Source organism: Choloepus didactylus, chromosome 14, assembly GCF_015220235.1.
Source record: "Choloepus didactylus isolate mChoDid1 chromosome 14, mChoDid1.pri, whole genome shotgun sequence".
Lineage (NCBI taxonomy): Eukaryota > Metazoa > Chordata > Mammalia > Pilosa > Megalonychidae > Choloepus > Choloepus didactylus.
The window spans coordinates 26,574,651-26,599,428 of NC_051320.1; the positions used below are offsets into that span (position 1 = coordinate 26,574,651).

At 36.6% G+C, this 24,778-nt stretch overlaps 1 protein-coding gene across 9 annotated transcripts in view; it reads right to left on the reverse strand.

The window, feature by feature from the left end:
* NCOA2 (nuclear receptor coactivator 2) overlaps positions 1-24,778 on the reverse strand; it is a 330,475-nt gene that overhangs the window by 27,453 nt on the left and 278,244 nt on the right. For 8 of the 9 annotated variants that reach the window (XM_037802517.1, XM_037802514.1, XM_037802516.1 and 5 more), the window contains 4 exons: positions 18,801-19,011; positions 16,655-16,861; positions 13,703-13,918; positions 11,422-11,551 (listed from right to left, as the gene is read on the reverse strand). In XM_037802517.1, coding sequence (XP_037658445.1) covers positions 11,422-11,551; positions 13,703-13,918; positions 16,655-16,861; positions 18,801-19,011 — 764 coding nt within the window. The remainder of the gene's footprint in view (positions 1-11,421; positions 11,552-13,702; positions 13,919-16,654; positions 16,862-18,800; positions 19,012-24,778) is intronic. The other variant, XM_037802521.1, reaches the window with a different exon arrangement.

The following is a 24,778-nucleotide window of genomic DNA, read 5'->3' on the forward strand; positions in this document are numbered from 1 at the left end:
AAGCATAAAAGCTACCGTAATTTTCTTGAACTCAGCTGTAGCTACACTTAACTTGGCTGGACTAATAAGAACTTTCTTAGTCTTGAATAAAAAAGACTTGTATACGTTTATTAAAGCTCTCAAGAAGTGTGGCTGTTAGCATTCCTAAGTTAGATATGTAAGAAAAGTGGCTCACAAATATGCAAATTATATTTGTTACAAGGTAATAGGTGATAAAATCATAAAATTAAACTCCAAATTCTATGGTATATAAAACTCCTGTAATTTAAATTAAGTGACAAAATGGGGGAGATTTTTAAAAGGAGTTTCTGAATTACTTGAATAACAGAAGGGGAAACTTGTTTTTTACCAGTCTATTTTGCAATCTTAGAGTAACTAATTGAAATTTTAGAGAAAACAAAAAGTTACAGGTAAGTAACCTCATCAAGGGAAGAAGGTAACTATCTAATCCAATTTCAATATATCATTTTTTAAAAAAGACAAACTAATATGCTATTTTGGTCTAGAATCCTGAAATACTCGAGTGTTTAGTATTAAAATCAACAACAAATTTTAAACGGTTATAGCATAGTGCATTAAAAGACAATCTATGCTCTCCATTTATTCCTAGTTCCTTTGAGAGGAAATCACCCAATTCAGTGTGCCCTCTCAGAGCAGTGGGCACTGCTGCCCCCAGCTAGCCTACCACTCACCAGGCACTTCAACCCGGCTGTGCTACCTAACCTGGTTGCTATGCTATCCACCCAGCGTGGCTACACAGTTCCATCCGTTTCTTTCTTTCTTTCTTTCTTTCTTTTTTTTTTTAAAAGAGAGATGTGTTTATTCCACGACCAGTACAGAGCCAGGTGCATCTTCACCACATCAAAGTCGAACCGGCAGTGACTCCCGAGTGTGGTCGGCACAGAAGCACCAGAGCTGTGGTGGGGGGTGGGTCTCAGGGCCTAACCTTGCTGAGGGCTTTGATTACAAAAATCAAAAGGGGGAAAAAAAGGGATGGGAGCTGTCTGCTGGGGCGGAGCGGGGGCCTCTGTATGTGGCTCCCTGGTGCCCACCCCAGCCTGGCCCATCCCTTCCCAGTAAACAACAACTCCAACAGATCTGATGTTAACAAAGAAGCCAACAAATGAAGGGGAGAGGGGGAGAGAAAAAAAAAAAACCCCAAATGCAGCTTTCTGGTTTTGTAATTTAAAATAGACTAATAAAGTTTGAAATAGAGTAAAATATAAGCAGTTTTTTTGTGTGTTTTGTTTTTGCTTTTTTTGTATGTGTAGATTTTTCGGGTGTTTTTTTTTACACCAAGTTTGGTGGAGTCACCAACAAATTTCAAAGAAAGACGGGCCAGCTATGTCCACTACACTACCTACAGCGTGGCGCCGCTCACACTGTTTTGAGATAAGCAGTGCCATTGTCTGGAGGAGAAGAGAATTAAAAATAAAATATAACTCAACAAAAAAAAATATACATAGAAAACAACCCACAGAAGCCTAGGTGGAAAGTAACTGAGTTTGGTTGTTGGCCTTGCTCCCTGGCAAGGCCTGTCACGTGTGTGACCACTGCCCACTCCGCAACACATGGTACACACACACCTCCATGACACAATCTCTTCTGCACAAACAAACACTTATGGAGAGTGGCTCTCGATTAACGGCTTGTGTGTGTGGGGGTCTGCTCAAGGCAAAGTCATCGCTGGCTGGGGGAGGGCACTGCCCTGGCCCGCCTCCCACTGTGGGCCTGCCCTGGACTCCTGGGAGCATGGCTGCTCGGGCTGGGGGTAGGAAGGGTGTCTGGCAGGCAGGGTGCCATGAAGATCATGTTCTTGCAGATGGAAACCGGTCACGGTGGCAGCAGCAACCAGGCCTGTGGATATTGGGTGACATTTGGTGGTGAGTGGCCTCGGCCCTACCATCTGTGGGGGGCTGACCGGGCTGACAGCCCCATCCATTTCTTTTTTTTTTTTTTTAATTTTGAAATAAATTCAAAGTTACAGGAACAGTTGCAAAAACAATACAAACCCCATACACAGCATACCCTGACCCCCCTCCCCCGATGCCCTGATCTACCACCTTTAACATCCTGGCACACCACCATTTCTTTCTTTCCCTCCCTCCCTCCCTCTCTCCCTATCTATCATTCATCATCTATTGCTCTGTCTTCTGAACATATGAGAGCAAGCTGCACACATCCTTAAACAAATACTATAATTCACATACACAATTCCCATGAACAAGAACATTCTTTTATCTTTTATGCAATCCCATTAAGCGCAGCTAAGAAGGTCAAGAAATTCAACATTGACATAAAGCTTATATTCTATACCTCCCTCTCTTTTTTTCTTATGTCCCAACTGTGTCCCTTTGAGCCTCCTGTCCTCCATCCTCAGATCCCATCCAGGATCATCCTTGGCATTTTATTGTCATCTATTTAGACTGTCTTTTTTTTTTTTTTCTTCAATTGTGGAAACATATATACAGCCTAAATCTTCCCATTCCACCCCCTCCCCAGCATTCCATTAGTGGGGTTAATCACATTTAGAATGTTGTAATGCTATCTCCTTCCCACTGTCCATTACTAGAAATTTCCCTTCACCTCAAACAGCAACCCTACACTCATTTCTTAACTCCCCATTGCCCCTTCCCCCACTTCTCATAACTCATCCTCTACTTTTCATCTCTATGGTCATGTTCTCTGATAATTTCTTTGTGTCTACTGTGGGGCTTAAATTTAACCTCTTAAATCCATAACAATCTCGGTTTTCTTTGATACCAATTTAACTTCAATAGGACTCATAAACTATGTTCCTATACTCCTCCATTCCCCCGCCTTTATATAGTTCTTGTCAAAAATTACATATTTTACATTGACTTCAAAACCACTGATTTGTCATTAATGTATTTTATATCCTGTAGGAAGTAAATAGTGGAGTTACAAATCAAAAATTATTGACTTCTATTTGTATTCCATTGTGGTCAGAGAATGTGCTTTGAATATATTCAATTTTTTTTTTTTTTAAGTTTATTGAGGCTTGTTTTAGTCCCAGCATATGGTCTATTCTGGAGAAAGATCCGTGATCACTAGAGAAAAATGTGTGTCCTGTGATTTGTGGTGCAAGGTTCTATATATGTCTGTTGAAATTCTCTATATCTATCTCTCCTTTCTTTGTTTCTCTATCAGTAGGGCTCCCTTCAGTATCTGAAGTAGGGCAGGTCTTTTATTAGCAAAATCTCTCAGCATTTGTTTGTCTATGAAAAATTTAAGCTCTCCCTCAAATCTGAAGGAGAGTTTTGCTGGATAAAGTATTCTTGGTTGGAAATTTTTCTCTCTCAGAATTTTAAATATGTCATGCCACTGCCTTCTCGCCTCCATGGTGGCCTCTGAGTAGTCACTACTTAGTCTATTATGTTGTTTCCTTTGTATGTGGTGAATTGCTTTTCTCTTGCTGCTTTCAGAACCTGCTCCTTCTCTTCAGTATTTGACAGTCTGATGAGAATATGTCTTGGAGTGGGTTTATTTGGATTTATTCTATTTGGAGTTCGCTGGGCATTTATGCTTTGTGTATTTATATTGTGTAGAAGGTTGGGGAAGTTTTCCCCAACAATTTCTTTGAATACTCTTTCTAGACCTTTACCCTTCTCTTCTCCTTCTGGGACACCAATGAGTCTTAAGTTTGGACGTTTTATTTTATCTGTCATATCCCTGAGATCCATTTCAATTTTTTCGATTTTTTTTCTCCATTCTTTCTTTTGTTCTTTCATTTTCTGTTCTGTGGACTTCTAGGACATTGAGATGTTGTTCAGCTTCCTCTAGTCTTGTATTGTGAATATCCAGAGTCTTTCTAATTTGGCCAACAGTTTCTTTTATTTCCATAAATCTTCTATATTTTTATTTACTCTTGCAATTTCTTCTTTATGTTCTTCCAGGGTCTTCTTTATGTCCTTTATATCCTGTGCCATGTTCTTCTTCATGTCCTTTATACCCTGTGCCACGCTCTCATTCTTTGACTGTAGTCCTTTGATTAACTGCGCCAGGTACTGTGTCTCTTCTGATCGTTTGATTTGGGTGTTTGAGATTGGCTTCTCCGTATCATCTGGTTTTATCAAATGCTTTAAGATTTTCTGTTGTTCTGGGCCTCTTGGCATTTGCTTTGCTTGATAGCTGTGATCTTCCAGGACCTCTGCTAAGGGAAGGCTGTGTTACATCACACGTGCGTGCCATCCCTCAAGGGAAGCCCCAGGCCGCCGGGCCGTGCAGGGGCGTTCCCAGTCTGATGCAAAAATGGCTGAATGGGGCATCTCAACCCACCCCTTTTCACACAGCTCCGCCTTCCCAGCTCCGGGACAAGTAGCTGTGGGTACACCCAAGGCCACTGTCCACGGCCGATATTGTGCGTGTGCACAGTGCTGTGGGTACGGCCCCGGGCAGGAGTGTCGCCAGCACACCAGGAAGCTGGCTGCAAGGGGCGCAATTTCTTTCTCCTTTTGGCTCTCCCCTGTCTCTCTGGCCGGGACAATCAGCAGTGGGTATGGGGAGGGCTGTCCTCCACACCACACACCGAGGCGTTGGCTACAGCCCACTCCTGCAGTGCTTCCCTGCGTGGTTCTCGCTGCCGTATCTGCAGCTGCTCCCAGGTTTGTTTTTTTTTTTTTAAAACGAACTAGTCCGTCTCCAAACCCCAACATGCAGTTTCCCCACACTGCAGCATGGCCGTGGGACTTTCAGCCAGCTTACTCACTTGTTTCAGAATGCAGACTCCCGGTTTCACCAAGTGTACGGTCCCTGTGGTTTTAGCAGACCTTGTCCAGCTGGCGCATCACTGGAATTGGTGTTCTGGGTCACTTTCTGGTTTTTATCTAGTATTTTTCATGGAGGTGTCTTTTTTGCCCTGTCTCACCTAGCCACCATCTTAGGTTCCATCCCCATCCATTTCTAAAGGCATCTGCCAACATTCTTGGTGCTCTCAAAACCCTGGAGTTTGGGAGTCTTTCTTTATTTGCCTTCTCTCACCATCACTGCCTTTGTTCTTGTTTCAGACATATGCTTTTCATTGGTCTGTGGGGTGTGCGGCCTAGGCCATTGAATGTTTTAAAGATCCTCAGGTGATTCCAATATTCAGACAAGCCTGGAAATCTCTAGGTTAAAAGCATGGGTTTCTGTTTTCAGACTGTCTGGGGTAGATTCCTGACCCAACCATTTCCTTGCTGCAACCGTGGGCAGTTTATTTAACCTCTATGCCTCGGTTTTATCAAATGTAAAATGCATATAATAATATGTCACACCTATCTCAAAGGGTTCTTGTGAGGATTTAGTAAGATAATCCACATAAAGAACACAGAACAGTGGAATGCAGTAAGTGCTCAGTAAAGGTTAGGAGTCATTAAAAAAAAAAAAGACATCATGTACAAAAATACTTTTCTTACTGGGGTTCCTGTTTCTCCTCCTCTATCTTCCACACTCTCCCAGAGTTTTGAACCCAAATGTGAACAGATTACTCCACTACTGCTATACTTTGGGAGCGGGAGGAAGAAGGAGATGCAGGAATGTGGCAAGAGGGAGAAAACCACAGAACTGCATATCACAGAAGCTAAGATAGGAGGAAATTCCCTAAAGAGGAATGACCAACATTGGGATTGTTAAGAGTTTTCATGAAAAAGAGTTCAAGTCAGCCAAGTGTGGCTGTCTTCTACCTACCAAGTTGTCTTACACCTAAGAACTCATCCTCCCTCCAAAGATGCCAGTTAACTGAGCCATTAAAATATTTTCTTTGTTTGGCCTTACATTTCCAACTTCTGCTGGTTTCTTCAAAGGCTTCTTTCATATCCTCTCCAAGAAGCTCAGATTGTTCCATTTGATGATAAGCTAATGTGAAATTTACTCTTTTAAGTCACCAGCAACAAGGTTGCACAGATTCTGCATAAACCGACTTTCCAGGCTTTCATCTGACTGAAACCCAGTTTCAGAAGGAAGGAGAGGAACTGTCTCGTGCCCTTACTAACACAACTCAGTCTGTTGAAAGACCAACAACACATCCAAATGCTTGGGAAGAAAACTCCACAACCCCCTCCCCAAACTAATGCAAATGTTCACTCACATTTAAACAATTTTCTTCAGAGTAAAATAATCCATTTTTGTTAGATACTTTTCCTTTTTTCAATTAAAAACATCAAACTAATGCATGACATCGTTTAAGAAGTAAAATATGGCTTTCCTACCTTGGTCAAGGCCCTCTTCAACTCAGGTAAGATTCTCAAGATGATATCCTAACTATTTTTTGCTTTTAGTCTCTCAGATTCTCCAAATATGAGGCTGTCAGGTTCTTCTCTCTAAAATACACTTTACTAAATATAGTAGTCTTACCCAAAACTCTTATTTGGTTCTTGAGTTCACAAGGAAAAATGTCTAAGTTTCTGTGATACAGTGGTGGAATTCAAAGACTACACAATTTGGTAATGCCTTTTCAAACTTGACTCCTGTAACAATTTCCCTATGAGCAGTGTGAGCTCCAGGCATGCTGGTCAATTTATCTTCCTCCAGAACATGCCATATACACCACCATAATTCTAAGACTTATCATTTCATCCTCCCCCTTTCTTCTCTAAGACTCTACCTTCCTTCACTGATCAATACACCTCCTTTACAGCCACTCCTGACCACGTGCCACCTCCTCTCAATTCTAGTCCCACCTATGCTGGATTGACACTGACATTCATGTTAAAAACTTCATTTAAGACTGTGCCCAGGAGGACAGAAATTATGCCTTGTTTCTCTTTGTTGACCCATTGTTTGAATGTAAACACAGCACGTGTTCCAGTTGATGAAAGTAAAAGGTTCCTAACCTAACCAGGCTATTATACCTTAAAAACAATTTTTATATTCAGAAAAGTACATTGTCTTGTGGTTTGGTATTATAAATTTGGTCACACAATGAGTTATATCACCCTCCCTTAAAGACATCATAATATGCTTGCCTTATAGAAGAAGTATTGACCCACATTTCTCATCCCAGCTATATAAATGGCCACCAACATAAGATATTATCTTCCTACATTTTGGATAATTATAATTATAATCTAGGTGACATCTGAAAGATAAATATAATATTAAGACAAAGATGGAATTCAGAGGAATAAAGGGAAGAACACACATAGGCTCTAGGCTGGTACAAAATAGTAACTAATTACAAAACTAGCAGGAGATAGATCCATCACTGACAGAAAACCCATTTCTTGAAATCTACACTTTTATTTATGGACTAGCAGGACATTAAGGATGGAGATAAGTAGGGGGGTAAGGTCAAACTCAGTTCTTGCTTGAGAGCCCACACCATGACCAAGATTTCAGTTTTCACAAGCATTTTCAAAACTCTGCAAAAAAAAGTAGCACTTAAAGTATGTCAGAAATACTCAACAAAAGAAACACACTCAGATATATTTCAAATAAGAGAAAACCACATTAACTTGGAAATTTTGTACTTAATGTGAAATCAAGCTTTTGATGAAATGCAGCTGCTGTATTTCAAGTATTTATACCTTTATAAATCCAATAGAAATCTTTTAAAAGTCATCTAAGCATCTATTTTACATACCAGATGAATGAAGAAAAAAAAAACAAAGGCAATAAAGAAGATGGAAATTATACACAAACTAATGCGAGGTTCATAAGGTCAAAACATTAAAACATCTGTTCGTAAATAGGAAGGCAGAAATAATATAAAATATTAACTGTGATACTTATAAAGAGGATTTTTAAAAAGCACTGTTTTTCTCTTATTTTAAAAGACAGATGTGGTTAGAACCTTTATTTTCCATCACTTCTGAATTTCTATGACAATAAGAGTACCATAAAGTTGGTTATAAATTCCTTCCCAACAGTATTATTTAAAATAAATTAAGTGGGATAAGTGGCTGGAAAAACTGAAATAAACTTAAAAGTGGTGAAAATGTACACAGTTCTTCCACAAAGAAAATGGTCAGGCAGTTAGAGAAGCAACAACAGAATGGAGCAGTGCTGAGTCAGAAATCTGTGCCGTAAAATGAACAAGCTGACTCTGCAACTGGACTATGGTTAATTTGGAATTCTTCCATTTTTGTTTTGATAGATCTCTCATCTGTTTGGTCAACTTTGAAAATCCTAGCTTTGGGCTTAGTTTTTCCCTAGAAACTAATCTTTGACATTTCATCCAAAAATAACTATCAGGTCCTGGTTTTAATTATTATCCTACGTTTGTATTATGTACAAGTTTCCATGGAAATGGGTGGGTTTTCAACATATCAAACAAACACATTTAGAAAAAGTGTAACACTCAATGACAGCATGAAATCAGAATTGCAGAACTGGAAGGACCTTGAGAAATGACCACCTCCAACCAAGTATGACTGACTCCAATGGTTGTTTACATGATGCTCGATTCCTAAGCAACCCCAAGGACGGCGTTTCCACAACGCCCTTGGTAGCTAGTCCAATAGGAACCACACACTGACTGAGGCTCTTCCTCTGTTTCGTCTCCCACTGCCTTGATTTCTACACAAAGGACAGTCAAAGGAACAGCAGTGCTGGCATCACCAGGTTAGAAATGCTCCCACCTGGGGGTTCAGAACCTGCATTTTAACAAGGCCTCTGAGACGGTTCATAGGCACAGTGAGGTTTAAGAAAACACTAATCAGCAGCCCTTCCCCCTATGTGGATGAAATACAGGAGTGAGCACCCCACCCCCCTTTTTTAATCTCCTTAAGACAGTTAGTAAGCACCTCCCTTAACCTTTTTTTCCCTCAGCAAAATAACTCTAGCTCCAAACTTTTCCCTCACATATCCTAGTGCTGGGCCCACAGTTATCTTCTATTATTATTATTATTATTTTTACCTTCACTGAATACTCTGATTCCTTTATTAATCCCTTAAGATGTGGAAAGGAAAAGGCATACCACATTATAATTCAGAGACTGTGCAATGCCAATTAAGACAAAAGCATTACATCCCAAAGTAGGAGTCACTCTTAAACCTGTTTTTTTAAAAAACAAGAGGCTCTGGAAATATATTCCATACGTACGAGAGTCCAGAAATTTTGTTTATGAATTTGATAACAGTATTACCTATTTTTAGACTCAATAATAATCCCTGAGGGACAAAATGTTCGGATTCCAGTAAGGTCCTCATTATGCCTTGGATCATCCCAACTCTTTATATATAAGCCAAACTAGTTTAACAAGTTTACCTTCTGGGAAATGTTGCCTGCATCCCTGAAGTTCCCACATTGCCCCTCGCTTAGGTTCCTAACTGATCTTCCTGCCTCAGGGCTCTTCGCCCACACCTGCCTAGTGCACACCCTGCCATTACTCAGGTCTCAAGGTCATCTATGGAACTTCTGCTTCAACTGCCCTGCTTAAACATGAGATTTTGTATGTAACACAATTTTTTACTGTATGTTAGAATTGCAGGATATAATGGAACCCTCAAGGAGGCAATCATAAAACAAAAACCAAAAACCACCTCTGAACTAAAACTTGAACATTCTGTCAGTCACTGGAAACAGGTGTTTTATTTTTTAAAATTCCACGTAAAAGAGAGCTGGGGCTTTCAGCTATACAGCAAAGTAGGAGAGCTAACCTGATACTGCTGGATTAAGCTGAGGAAACCTGGAAGAGGGTGGGAGTAGAGCCAGGTTAGTTGTGGGTCTAACTGGGAGAGACTGATGCAAATCCTCCCTGGAGAAAAGCAGCCTTAGTTTAGGGCAGGTGTTACACTAATCAGGATCAACTAACTATGAACTCCCAATGAAAGATTACCAAAATACTCAGGGAAACAGGCTACCACTAGTGACAGTCAATCACTGGATTTAGAACCCCAAGGAATAAAGAATTCAGATATGGGAATTATTAGAAAAATAACAGAAAACAATCTATGAATGTAATAATTAAAGAAATAAAAACACAATCACAAAAATGAGCAAACAATAAGAGACTATAAAAAATGACTGGAAATAGAACTTTTAGAAATGAAAAATATAATGGGCTAAACATAGCTAAAGAAATAAATGGTGAAGTGGAATATAGATATGAATAAATAATCCTGAATGCAGTAAAGAGAGAGAAGGAAATGGAAAAACACATGAATTAACAAATATGGAGGGGGTGATGGAAAAAGTTTTGGCAATGGATGACGGTGACGGAGGTTTTAACTTTGTATATGTAAATAGTACCAGCAAATTATATATTTGAAAAGGGATAAAAAGGGAAATTTTAGGTTGTATATAATAAGTTACCACACATACAAACCCAGAGAACTGTACAACACAGAGTGAACCCTAATGTAAACAGCAGCTAAAGTTAATAGTGTACACACTAATAAAAAATGTTAATTGGGAAAACTTTATGTGTGAGAGGGGGATATATGAGAATTCTGTGCATTCTGCATATTTCTGTAAATCTATACCTGCTTTAATAAAAAAAGAAAAAGAAAAATATGGAGGGTAAAATGAAGAAAACCTAACATAGAAAGAGAAAGTACAGCATATGTCTAATCAGAATCCCAGAAAGAAAAGGAGAAAATTAAGGAAGCACGGTAAAGAAATAATTTTCCAGAACTGATGCAAAACACAAATCCACAGATTAAAAAAACCACAACATATACCAAATACCAAGTAGGATAAATAAATATATCCATACCTAGACACATTATAGTAAAACTACAACACAGCAAAGATAGAGAATATTTCAAAAGCTACTACAGAAAGATCACTTACAAAGAAAATAAATGATTACACTGACAATAAGAAAAACAAAAACTCAATCAAGGTTGATCAAAAACTTCTTCAATGGCTTAATGAAAACAGTTTGAATTCTCAGATGTTGGCATTTAAGACCCTCTGAATCTATTCCATTACTAATATAATTCTTGCAACCATGGCTTCTATTACTGCTTTATATAGACCCTACATTGGCTTAAAACTAGACTATTCCCGGTTACCCTAAATATATTTTGTTGCTTCTGTAACCTTCTGGACCTTTGATCATGCTTTAACTGGCTAGACTGGCTTCCTGTCATCTCTGTCTCCTGAAAATCATACCTTTCCTTCAAGGCTTGGAGCCTTCCCGGATCATTCCAGGATGATTTCTTGAAATATGATTTATTTCTCTTACATCATTTATACTACGTACTACCTCAAATGACAAGTTATCAACATACATATTTTATTTTCCAGTTAAACTGCAACTTTTTTAAAGTCATTCCCTAGGTCTTACTGATTGTTTAATTTTCCCATCTCCTTCACTCCCTGCCCAGTGGACTAGACAATATAGTCTGAATAAGCAAAAGCTGGTCAAGTACCAATTACTCAAAAGAAAAAGATGAACCTTTAGCAAAGGTCTAAACTAACCTTACAGAACTCATGATCCACTACACTCATGGATCTCCTGGGTGTTCAGGACTCACCTGTTTTGGCTGGCGAAAGATGCCTGGTCTATAGGAAGGATACTCTCAGGCCATGGGGCAGTCTGATTTGGAGGTGCTTGTTGTTGGCCATACTGAGGTCCCCCCATATTCATCTCTAATTCAGATGGCCCTAAAATAAGGTGAAGGGGGAAAAAAAAACCTTACAATTTGTAATCAAGCTACTGTCAACTTCTGCTATGTAACATACAGGGAAATGTCTGGTCTATGGAAAATGTAAAAGACAAAAACAATAATTTTCTAAGTGGAAATACAATAAAATTTTTTGTTTAGAAACTGAAATGAAGGCAATAAATATCCAAGGCTAATCACCCACTTTAGGAATTATCTAGACCAGTAGTTGTAAACTTTTTTGCTCTTAGGAACCTTTAAACTCCTTGTAAGAAACTTTTGTTTACGTGGATTATCTTTTAGTGCTATTTACTATACTTGAAATGCAAACTGATAAATTTTTAAATAATAAATCTATTATGTTAATATAAACAAGTTTTCAAAATGAGAAATGGAAACATTTTAAGAGAAGAGTGGCATTGTTTTATATTTTTGCAAATTACTTTAACATATGGATTAACAGATGTGGGCTGGAAGCTCATATCTATTTCTGCATTCTACCTGTTGTGATATCACACAGCATGTACCTCTGGAAAACAATACTGTCCACTATTGTGGGAGAATGAGAGGGAAGAAGGTAAATAAAGTTTAAGTATTACTATGAAAATATTTTTGGCCCTGTTGAGGCCCTGAAAGGGACTCAGGATTCTGGACCACACTTGAGAAGTGCTATCCAGCTAACTTGCTCCCAACTTTCATTAACTGCACTTTATTTTAGTTCTTCCAGCAGGGTAAGGGCAGAGCAGAGAGGTTTCTCAGAAGCCTTAGACATGTTCTTTGTTAGAAGTTCTTTTTAGATATTTAAAGCTAATGGATAATATGAGCTTTTTAATTATTATTACCTATAGACCTCATTTATTCAAATCCTCCATTGAAATAGATAAGTTTCTGCTGAGTCATGCTTTTAAAAAATTTATCAAAAACCAGAGATTTTTACCTACAATAAAGCTAGAGAGCCAACTTTCGAGCTCGAAAGCTAGGTGCCCTTCAGAAAAGAAAGACTGACGGTAAGTTAAATTTCTGACTAATTTTGCACAGAAATTAGCATTCTTCATGAGACACTCAACATGAATTTGTATTTGTGAATTTTCATTAATTCAAAGTACATTGAATGTATAAAGGCAATATGAATGTCATCTCTCAGAAACCAAATGGGCTGAGCAATTAGGATACCCGAATTAGGATAAGACTTCTGGTTTATCTTGTCAAAACAATTTTGGCATCTTTTTATTAACGATTTAGCTCTTACTCATTGTATAATATCTAAGTATACGAAGCAGTACATAAACATTAGCTTATCTGAATTACGCTCACTGTACAAGAGGAAGGCTAATATGTCAATGATTATGCAAATAATGTTAAGTATGAATTGTAAAGACTATTGATTTAATATCACAGTTTTATTGAGATATAATTCACATACCATTTAATCCATCCATCTAAAGTGTATGATTTCATAGCTTTCAGTATATTCATGGAGTTGTAGAACAATCAGCATGATCAATTTTAGAACTTTTTCATTACTCCAAAAAGAAACCCCAAACCCATTAGCAGTCACACCCCATTCTCTCCTACTCCCCCAGCATGGGCAACCACAGATTTGCTTATTCTAGCTATTTCTTATAAACGGAATCATATGCCAGATCATTAATTTTAATAACACATGAACTGTATCCAAATAGAACTCTAGTTATCCTCACATGTTGTGAGATATCCTTCAAGACTTGATACCATCAGCAAGGACCTTGGGAGAGTCTGATTTAATAGTGTAGGGGGTCGCAGACTAGGAATCATTTTTAAGTTCCAGATTTAGGCATACATGTTCTTGATGCAACTATTTCCTTATTTTTAAAATATCATGTGACATTCATGTATGATACTCTAGTTCACTGCCCCAAAAAAATTGTAATTGGATGATTTAATGAAAATTAAACATTGTAAGGTAGCTGGCTAGCGTATGTACCTCTGAGATTCTATAAATGTTATAGAGAGTTCCAGCAAAATTCCACCTGTGATAGCTAAACAGGGGGTGGGGGTGGGAATTACCTAAAATGTAAATTCATAGCAAGTCTTGGAAGAACTTACGGACCTGCTACTCCCTTCTAAGAAATGATAAAAATCAAAAGCACAAAGAGCACTGGAATTAACTTACCTATATTCATGACCTGAGACTGAAGCATCTGTCTTTGGCCAGGCTGGCTGTTGGGTCTCATGGGGATGCCAGCTGTTGGGTTCCGAATCATACCTCCTTGGAGGGGCCGATTCATGGGACTGGTGGTGGCAGCACACGTGACTCTCACGGCCGAGCTCTGAGGGGCCCATTCTCCGGATGGCATGGTGGGCCGAGAAGGATTATTCCCAATCATTCCTGCATGAAAGCCAAAGAAAACCGAGAAATGCAGCAACTGAAAACATATTCAGCATGTATGAACACCAGATGATCTCACTCTTCACAATACAATCACTCTGTAATACAGTTAGCCCAATAGCCAACTCCCTCATTTAGACAGACAGGGGCCCTTAGCTAAGAAATAACAATGGCACAAGTTTTTACAACATGAACTTGTTAAGATTGTTAAACGCTGTTAAAATTGTTCCCATATATACTTAGAAACAGGTGCCGTGGCGTATGGATAACCCCAGCTTCCTTCCTCAGGAAGTGAATCACATTAACTGACATACAAGTCAATGCTTTACTTTCCAAAAGGGAGGTGAGCCTAAGAGGAACAAGGTAGAAACTGATAATTACAAACCCAAACTCAGAGAACATACCATAAAGCCCATGTTAGACTTTTAAATCCTAGAATCTCTTTCAGAGATTTGGAATTTGTTAAGCTTCAAAGTTGATCAATGTAGCCTCAAAGGCATGGGGAAATTAAATGATCTTACTGATACTCACTATGGTTCTTTATAGCTAAGGCAAGGAAAATCCTACTATTTCAATATACTTGGACCACCACATTCCTGATTATACATATCTAGAATGCATTATGACAGATTTGTAAAAATCCTTTTATAATAGAGATATTATTAACAATTATTTGACCACACAGAACAAGAAGATCACAACATGCTAAACAGGATCAAGGATTTACTCTATTTAGCCTGGCCTCTGGGATGCTGGCAATGGCCAAACATTTGCTAAAATGTGATATTCTAAAGGAGGAAACCAACCCCCCCAAAATGAGACCACCAAAATTTGAAGTATTTAATGATGGATGTTGAAAGCGTCTGCCTTTGAGTACATGGCTTGAATTCATTTATTTTAATTATGTTAAGCAATTAAAAGTAAGGTATACTTAAAAAATGGAGAGAACATGTATTGGGGGTGTTTCTTAACTTGTGAAATAAGAATGTGCTACATAAGAATAATTAAGGGTAAGGGCTGATCAATTAAACTGAAAAAGTTTGAACAATATAAAAATACACATTCTAAAAAACACTTTAAGATTAGATTTGAACTGTACAAATATATGGGAGAATAGGTTTTTCATTTTTTCAAAAATCTATTATGTAAATCTATTATGTAAAACAGATTTTTTCAAAAATCTATTATGTAAACAATATAGCATTACCTTAGAAAATCTAGAAAGCAGAAGGAAAAAGTATCCATAATTCAACAATATTAACACAATTATAACTGGATGTCTCCTCCCCCCGCCACCCCCCCCACTCTGGCCATTTTTGTATGATGTTTATAGCCTGGACACCAGTGACCTCTAGGCTGCCCAGATTTTAACACAGGTGTTGCCAAATTCCTATTTAAGATTCCTAGAAGGAATCTTTTTGAATTCTGCCAAATAAGCAGCCACTCTCTATAAATCATTGGACCCTTTTCTCTTATAGAATTTTACATAAATCTATTTATCTTAGAAATAACTTAAAATTAATATGGCACTGTTTCTGTGAATATATAATGTAGAGAAGAGGTCAGTGCCTAGTATATATGGTAGGCATTTAACACATATTTCATGAATGAATACACTATTTTAATACAACTTAGTTTACTTTTTTCTATGAATTCTTTATCTACAATAGAAAATTTAAAAATCCACCACTTCTCCTTAAATTAAACTCCTACTTTAAGTTAACCATCTAAACAGCAATGTGTTTACAGGGATTACAGATTAAACTAAAAAAACAAACAAACAAACAAACAAAAAAACCCAAAAAGAATTAAAATCCCCACAAATACATGTTGTTTTTATGATATCTATTTCTTTCTATGCCTTTGTCTCCAGTATCTCATTTAGACAAATGAAGAAAGCTGTAAACTGCAAGCACCTGTACATTAGAAAACACAGCATACTGCTATATCTGTAATAAAGAGATTTTAGAGGGTACAGTACGTGCTGGCAATAGCAATCACTGCTGCTGTAATGATTTCTCATCTGAATTGGATAGAAGTTCGGTAATATGGTAGCTGCTATGACAGTGATTGCTATTTAGGGAATGTGCCTTGGCAACTTGGCAGACACCTTAAATTATAGCAGGTCAAGGTCCAAACCAGATCGCAGGCAACTTAATGCATCTTCAAAATTGGAGCTTTGGATCAGATCTAAAAGTTACTATTATGCCAGGCACACTACAGTTTAAAGTTCTTTATTTTTATTTAATATTTTTCTGAATGAGAATTGTATAGATTATAAGTATGAAAGGTTGGTTGAATTTCAAACTTTCATTCTGAAATTCTCTAAACAAATCAATTAATAGGAAGTTTTTGGGATATCAGCAGATTATCACTGGAAACTAGCCAATTTATTTTAATTTATTTATTTATTTTAAACATATCACCTGAAATTTATGGACTACTAACTGGAACAGAAGTGAAATAAGCCTAGGTTATAGGATTAATGGCTAGAAACCTTGCAAAAGTTGATCATGAATAAAATGTTCAGTGTGCTAGAATGTTTTCCAATGCTTCAAATGACACCCTCACAGTGAAAATTGGTAGAATTTCCTTATTTTCAAATGTTAGTTTCTAACATAAAAATTCATTTGAAAAATTCTACTTGTTTGATTGTAAAAATTTTCCTAGTTTGGATGAAAACATCATCAAGTTAAATAACCCACCAATAAAGTAACAGTGCATTTGAGCCCTTACCTGTGCTACTGTTCCCTAAATTTCCTTGGTTTCCTATCATCCCTTGATTACCCATCATTCCTGGCTGAGGTATCACTGAGTATGGACTACTGTTTCTTATTGGTGGGAAAGGTCCAGAACCAGTCGGGCTTTGTAATGTGATGTCAAGTGGTAAATTCTGGTTTGGCAACAACCTGCCCAGTTGCCCTGGTCGTGGGTTATTAAAAGCTAAGGAGAAAACAAATGAAAATTGAAGGTTAATATAGGATAATGGAGAAGAATAGTAACAGTAGTGTTTAGGGAAAATGTCTTCTGTAAAATAACAAAGATATGCATATCAGGGATCAACTGCTTACAGAAAAGACAAACTCACACACAGAATACATTTGCAGCACCAAAATGCAGACTCATAATCTCATTGACATGTCTCTAATTTAATTTATTACTGTCTTGAAAAAATAGAAGAACATAATACATGTTTTTCACCATGTATTATATTTTTATAGTGACCTGAAGTCAGCATAAAATTAGAGCTTTCAGGCCCTGTTTACTCTTCTAAGCACAGCTTCTTTGAATTCTGAACATACTTAGATTTGAAATGTTTTATGGTTAGTTCACAAGAATTTATTCTGTACTGTAAATACTATGCTAGTGTGTACTATATTATCACACAATCAGTAATTTGTTAATAACATTATTAAATTTTAAAAACACAAAAAAGATACATTATAGAGCTAATTTATTAGATAATATTAAGTATTTTATTTTCTTTGAATTATATAAACATAGTCTGAAAGCACATTTAAAAGAAAGTGTGATGAAGGAGTGTATGCTATGTGAATATATCTCAATAAAATTGCATTAAAAAAAGAAAGTGTGAGTTCTTAATCACTAATAGAAATAAAATATGTAGGAAAATTAGAACTGGGAACAGAAATTATGTACACACTTCATTACAACTTCCTCAAGGTTACTGATCTGGTTCCTATTCAATCATCTGAGTACCATTAAGGAGCTACAGAAGAGAAACCTTAAGTTTCCACGCAGTCTTTCATTACATCACATGGGTAACAATCACAAGCTATCTAGTCCATTTCCTACCCTCTTCTCAACTAGCTGACTTTATGATCCCATGGTCCATAATTAACCCTCCACTCTCCAAGAAATAAGGCAGGTTTGAGAGATAGCAAGGAAAAACTCATCTCTCTTTCATTTTACCCTTTTCAGAACGGTCAGGAATCACTTGAGAAGAGATCTAATATTGAAAGCCATCATGTGATTTGGCCAATGGTTGCCATTTCTAGTTTGAAAACAAATGCTAGACACTGGGTCAAACTCTATTTGAAGAGGGAAAATCATTCTGTTCAGCAATTTAACACTGAAGATGTTATCTATCTTTCTATAAATGATGGCCCCATTACAGAAAATATATTTTCTTCCACTCAAAACTACTGGACAACTTAGGTAACTATCAGGTTTGTCAATTAAGTGTTCATAGTGAAAAAGATTCACCCTAAACTTACAAAAGCCTAAAATGAAACAAAAAGAATAAAATAAATGATATAAATGTATTTGTTTATAAACAGTGTAAGGTCTTTCAAGCTTTCTATCAAACTAATTAAACAGTTAAAATGCACTTTAAAAACATTTAAATGTTAAAATCCTATGTAAAATTGATGCTTACATGAGGATTCCTAAGGAATAGAGCCAGATATTTGTAATGTGCATAGCCCTTTCATGTATGATTAAATATTTTGAGAAGAATCTTATTTTTAATAGTATTCCTAAAAAGTCTGCAAAACTCTCCAATTCTCTATTTTTAAAGTATTCAGTTATAAATTAAAGCACATATAATCTATTTTGAACTCCAATTCTGAAGACAGTAACTGAAACGAAGAGAAATACGGCAATCATCTGAAGAACTTTACTAGTGTAGGTCAGTTTCACTCCATGTTGATTATATTACCTATAGGAGAATGTTATAAAACCATGTTAACCAGAATCCATTTTGAAATGCTGTTTCAAAGGATTGAGACAGTAGATGGTGCTATTTGATTACAAAAACCTTGAAATGACTAAGCTGTTTGCATCAGATACTAACAATCCCTGTTTGTGATAGTGATTATACGTGGGTTTCTTGGCATAACCATCAATATCTCATACTCACTGCTCTGTGAAATTCGCAATGCTGTTTTCTGGGTTCCAACAGGTGTAACAGGACTGCTTTCAGCTGTGAGTTGCATGAGGTCATTGATGATGGCTTGCTTGTCAACTGATCCAGCAGGGACGCCTGGCCTTGTGTCTGGGAAAAGCTGTGGTAACTGACTATTCTGCAGATCATCCAAAATCTCCTCCAAGTTGTCCAGCTCACTGCCAGGCTGTAGTTAACAAATAGAAGAATTCATCCAGCCCCACTCCAAGAGCACTATCTAGTACCAGAGGTACATTTACAATTATATACCTAACTACTACAAAGCACCACAGCCATACCAAAGATGCATACTTCAGGCCTAACAGTTAATTGATCATCTTTCAAAATTAAATTGATAAAGTACAAGTAATTTAATTATTGGTCCTCAATTCCCTCATCCATATAAACAGAGATGGTTGAATTAGAAAGAAAGCCCTCTTCCAGCATTATGATTCATTGGTAATTTATAAATTTTCCTTTATTTTATACTAATCATTCAATTAATCATGAACTGTCTATGACTTACAGTCCAGGTCTGGGTTTTGTGGTTGTCTCCCTAAGAAATAACAACACACAAAAAATGGCATAAAACATGACCCAAATTTGCACTAAATCTGTATTTAGCAAATGATCATTTCCCTTTAGGAAAACAATTTTGAAAGAGTAGGGGGAAAGCAAAATATGCTGGAAATAGCCATGAACTAGCTAGGCAAGCATTATTTTTTTTCCAGTATGAGTGTTTTTTTTTTTTTTTCTTCCTGCTTGCACTTTCAGTTTTGAATGACAGTGGCCTTTTTGGTCACTCACCAGCTGCAGGTGACAAAATATAGGGACAGAGGATAAAAACTGATTGCCCTTAATATAACTAATCTGATTTCACAGAGGCCATGAGTATTTCTTTTGGCTTTTCACTTAAAAAAAAAAAAAATTTCTTCTTCAATTACCACTATTTCATACTTAGTAGGAAGCTAAACTGATTTTACAGATGCTCTTCTAAGTAGAATCTATATGCTAGGTCATTAAAATCAGACAGTGCCAACCACATAAGAAAACAGCCGAGTTAAATGTTAGGATTACATTCTAATGAAGAAAGTGGCAACAACAATTTTCTTGATGCATAGGTGGAAGATCATAAGTGAGGCAATTCCCCAAAGTCACTGGGTTGAATCCTTGGCCAGGGTTTACCTTCTAATTCAAAGAACAAAGCAGTTCCTTCTACCTTGGCAATTTCAAACAAAATGGTTTACATTTTGTAACATGTATAAAATGGGAACGAGTAAGGGAGGAGTTACGAGGAGGTTACATTTAAGACAGAATGGCTAACATTTTTATCCTATATACAATTCCTATTCCTCATGTCAGAGTGGATTTCTGCAATTTATGGCATATGTAATATCTATATGGGAGGTCTTTTTACTACATAATATTTCTCAAGTTAAAATGGATAGATTGAAGGGACAATTTATTTGATTCTTTTCAGAGACAACTAGCTTAGCAATAATTTGGAGATCCATTTTCCAGGGAACCCCAGATGAAATGTTAGAGCAATTATAGGTCATTTTCTAGTTAGTTTAGCCACGTTTCTCACAAAAGAGGGAAGGTATCAAGTATGAGAGTTACATCTTACATAGCAAAATTAGCATCCTAAAGTATAGACACAGACAGACAAAGGGAACCTTAACATTCCTTAGGAAGGCACCTCATTGTATACTTTCTCCAAAGGCAACTCAGCCTTCAGAGCAAGAGCACATTGCTTTTTCTTTGGTTGAGTCCTAAATAAAGTAGTTTGCATTAGGCGTCATGATGCACAGAAAAAGCCTGTAGCTTTCACAAGATTAGGATACCAAAATCCAGCAAATTCATGTTATCCAGCAAATGATCACTCAGTTCAAGCATATACTCATGGAGGTGAATCACCTCTTTTCTTTTTTTTTTTCCTGAAAGCATACAGTTGATTTTGTGCAAGTTATATGTACATGTAAAGTGACTCCAATATAGATCTATCTTTATCATGTTTTGCTAAATACATAATTATAAATTGATTCTTTGAGTATAAACATCTATTGCTCTCAAAGAACAGTACTGGAACATATGAGCACCCAGTCTACACTGAATTCTTTTAGCTATACAAACCAGTAGTTTAAAAGATTTTCCCACATCAACTAAATTCCTTAAAGAAATTCTTACAATTCATATTTTCTCAGAATACATTTCATAAAAATGTGAAATAAACACCTGTATTGTTTTGTCATGAAAATAGTTCCAGAGATTAGAAAGAGGCTCTAATGAACTGTGAAGTTTATCCCTGGTCAATGAAACAAAGTTTCTCTACTACAATGCTGCCTTGTATAGAGTATTTTTAAAAAGTGGCCTTTGAAGCTAGATATGTGTGTGGGAGTGACAGAGGTAGGCTGTAATAAGTAATGAGTGGTCTCTTCAGAAAGCTTTAAGATTGCCTTTGATGAAAACATCTAAAACAAGTAGGTTCATACAAACAATATTAAAAATACAAAGCATAATATTTTCTTCAATGAATGCTCTTAGATTTCCAACATATTTTCCCCTAATCCCAGATATGTGTGAAAGACACTGTTTACAATACAGATTAACAACCATCTAGGGCTCTACTCTCACCTTTCCTCTTTACCTCCATTCTTTCCATGCAAGTAAGATTATATCCTAAATCATACCAAACAGATAGATAATTACTAGATTTTTACAGGATTCATGATCCTTCCTTTATAATATACTCCTATATTTAATGAGTTCATAACAACAAGCCTAATATTTAAATATATATACTAAAATATATTTAGATGGTTTAAATAAAATTTTTCAAATAATTTCTAAATATTTAAAAAATTTTAATCCATTATTTTCCTTAGTTGATTTTTACTTTTAAAAAACATGTATTAAAGTTAAAGTGATTTTCAAATTTTGCTCCCTTGCCATTTTCAGAGTGGACCTAATTCAACTGTGGATCAGCCTGGCTCTGAAAGTAACTATCACTTGTTAGTCTTAAGAAGGGCATGTAGAATATCTTCTTGGTGTTATAAGTAAAATAACTATTGGTTTTATGGGGACTATAGCTATGGACACTAGTTGAACATATTAAGCTTACTACCTGAAAACTGCAACGTGAAGTTTTCCCTTCTACAAATAATATTGCTTTGTCTTCAATATTCCTTACCAATTTTTAGAGTACACATTTAACATTAATCTAATCTTTGTAAGTTTACTTTAAATATTCTTCTTCAAGTTCAGAATATCTACAGTCCTCAGGTTGTTTAACAATAAAATCTGGTATTTTTCTTGTCACATACGTTCTGGAATGGATGATTTTGATTACATTATTTCTGATGTCCAACCATCTCCTCCTCTAAATTTTTTAAGCTTAAATTCTCATCAAAAGTTCTGGTCCTATCCATTTTACTAAGCACCATTTCTTTGTTAAGAAATAAAAATTAATTCCTTCCTTTAAAATGTTTTGCCAAGATATTTCAAAATTTTGCTTAGGCATCTACTTGAATGCTCACATTAGCCACCTCAATTTGAATGGTTAGTTTAAACTATTTCAGGCAGAAAATGAGTCACAAAGATTATTTATAAAAGTTCTACAAAGTGAAAATTGGACTTGATTCCTTTAATTTTTTTGATTCTATGAATTTTTCATGTGTCAAATCAATTTGTTCTAAGAAGGAAATATAAAGATCACATGCATTTTAATAACATAAGTGTTCTGATAAATTATAAAATAGCTTTACAAAATATTTTAAATAAAAGGTATAATTTTACCAGATTTGCCAAAACAGAATTGTTAAAAAATGGTAATATAATTCTACCATATTTGGAGGGAAATTTCTGACACTACCCATTTAAAATATGGTTTGCCTTTCTGATGGCACCAAATAACGAGAAGAAATTCTCTTTAGACTATTTTCAAATCCTCAACATAAGTGTCCCAGAACTAGAAAGAACATAAGAATACTGTTCGGTAAGGTAACAACCGTGCTTCAATGTATAAATAAGTATTTACCTTAAAAGTCTGTAAGCATATGGGAAATATTTTCTGTCACTGCTTCCTGTTGGTTACGAAACCATGTAGAAACAAATGTTGTTTAAGTACCCTACTCAGTAAAGAATGCTATTTTAGGTATAATAGCACCATCGAAGTACTTCCTGTCCTTAATACGTTAGTGACAGGTCAAACATACACTTAGTTAATCGCTCTTTTCTGAACCAAAATAACAAGACTGTTAACTGTGCAATCCAGGCTTGCTCATGGTTTGTTTTATCTTACAAAATAAACAACTTATTGTATCCCTTTGAAATGAAAGAAAAGTCTTCAATAAATGTGTGCAGCAGTTAGTAAGAAATACAATTAGTCTGTATCTGGAATAGCAAAGAAAGAAAGGAGGAGGTGAAAGCAGCCCTGTTGTTTTCTTAAAACAAGCCACTCTAACTTTGATCTAAATTTAGGTAATGCACACTTCCTGTGGTAACTTTTCAAGTTGCAATGGTTTTGATGTTAAAATTTCTCTGAAGCAGTATTTTTGGTGGAGTTTTAAATGGGAGGGGAGGGAGGGTGAGACCAAGGACTGGGTTTCATTAAGAAAAGTATACTTACTGTATATGTGTTGTGTGTGTGTGTGTGTGTGTGTGTGTGTGTGTGTGTGTGTGTACATTGCTTTTTGATCCATCCAAAATAACAGATTTGAACTGATTACATTCTGGGCTTCATGTTCCCTAGGCAAAACAATTTTGATTAGAAAATGATCTCCCAAACGACAATTTGAAACTGAAAGTGACTCAAGAACTCTTTCTTCTTTTTTTTTAACGTCTCTTTTCTTGTTAGTTTCTTGTCTGAAGTTAGTGCAATCCCATATCTAACTATAGAACTGACAAACAGTATCCCCCTTCCCTCACCCTCTCACCCTCTAAACTCCTAGGACCTCAAGCCTGGGATAGAAATAAATTTTGTTTATGGAGGAGGGGGGCCACTTTAGACACTAAGCCAAGGTGTACCTGATGAGTCACCATCTTGCCCTCTAGCATGTGTCAAGAGACCTGAATGACAAGATCTGTGCCTGCCACTCTGAATTGCCATTAGATCTGCATATTCTAATTCTAGAAAACGTCAAAAGACGAAAATATTTATAATTGTCAATATGGTTTCACGTTTCACTTGAAACACTGTTATTAACTTTCTGCTGAGACCCTGATTCTTCCCATCTAACGATTTTACAGCATTCCAGAATAGCTGCTATATAGAGCCCTGCATTAACAACTAAGTTTAAGGATTAATCACCAAAGATATTCATATAATTTGGCTCTGTTTCCCTTGCAAAGGGCACAAAGGCTTAAAAAATTATAGCTGCCTTGTAGGAATGGTAGCAGCTTGCAAGACATCAAAGTGAAAGAAATAAAGGAAGCTAAGTGCTGAGCACCATAGGACGAGCCCAGCTACAAGAGCTTGTGTGGCCTCAGCTCTCCTGATTATTTGCTTTCAATCCTAGACCTGGTTCAGCAGGTCACAGTAAGAAGGTGCTACTCTCTCCCCTTCCCATCTACACCTAGTCCCCAAAGACAACGATGTATGAAATATCCACTTGCAAAACAAATTTCAAGAACAAATAAGTGTAATATTTCAAGTAGGAAGGAGTGCACAAATTTCTTCTCTTCTTAACCAATGATGACTTAAGAAAAGATGTGAAGTAAGGACAGTGCCCTGGGATTAATGGCCAAGAGGGAGAGTCGATGGCACAGATCAAAGTCTTGGGTCACTAACCCCAGCCGGTCATTAATTCCCCCAAGAAATGCCTTACACCGAGCATTATGGCAATAATAACCCATTTTTTAATAGAGAAAATTATTAAACGGTTTACCTTTATTCCTGTGCTATTGCTATCTCTGTAGAGTATTACAAAGAGGGATTTTGAACATCACTTTGGTTG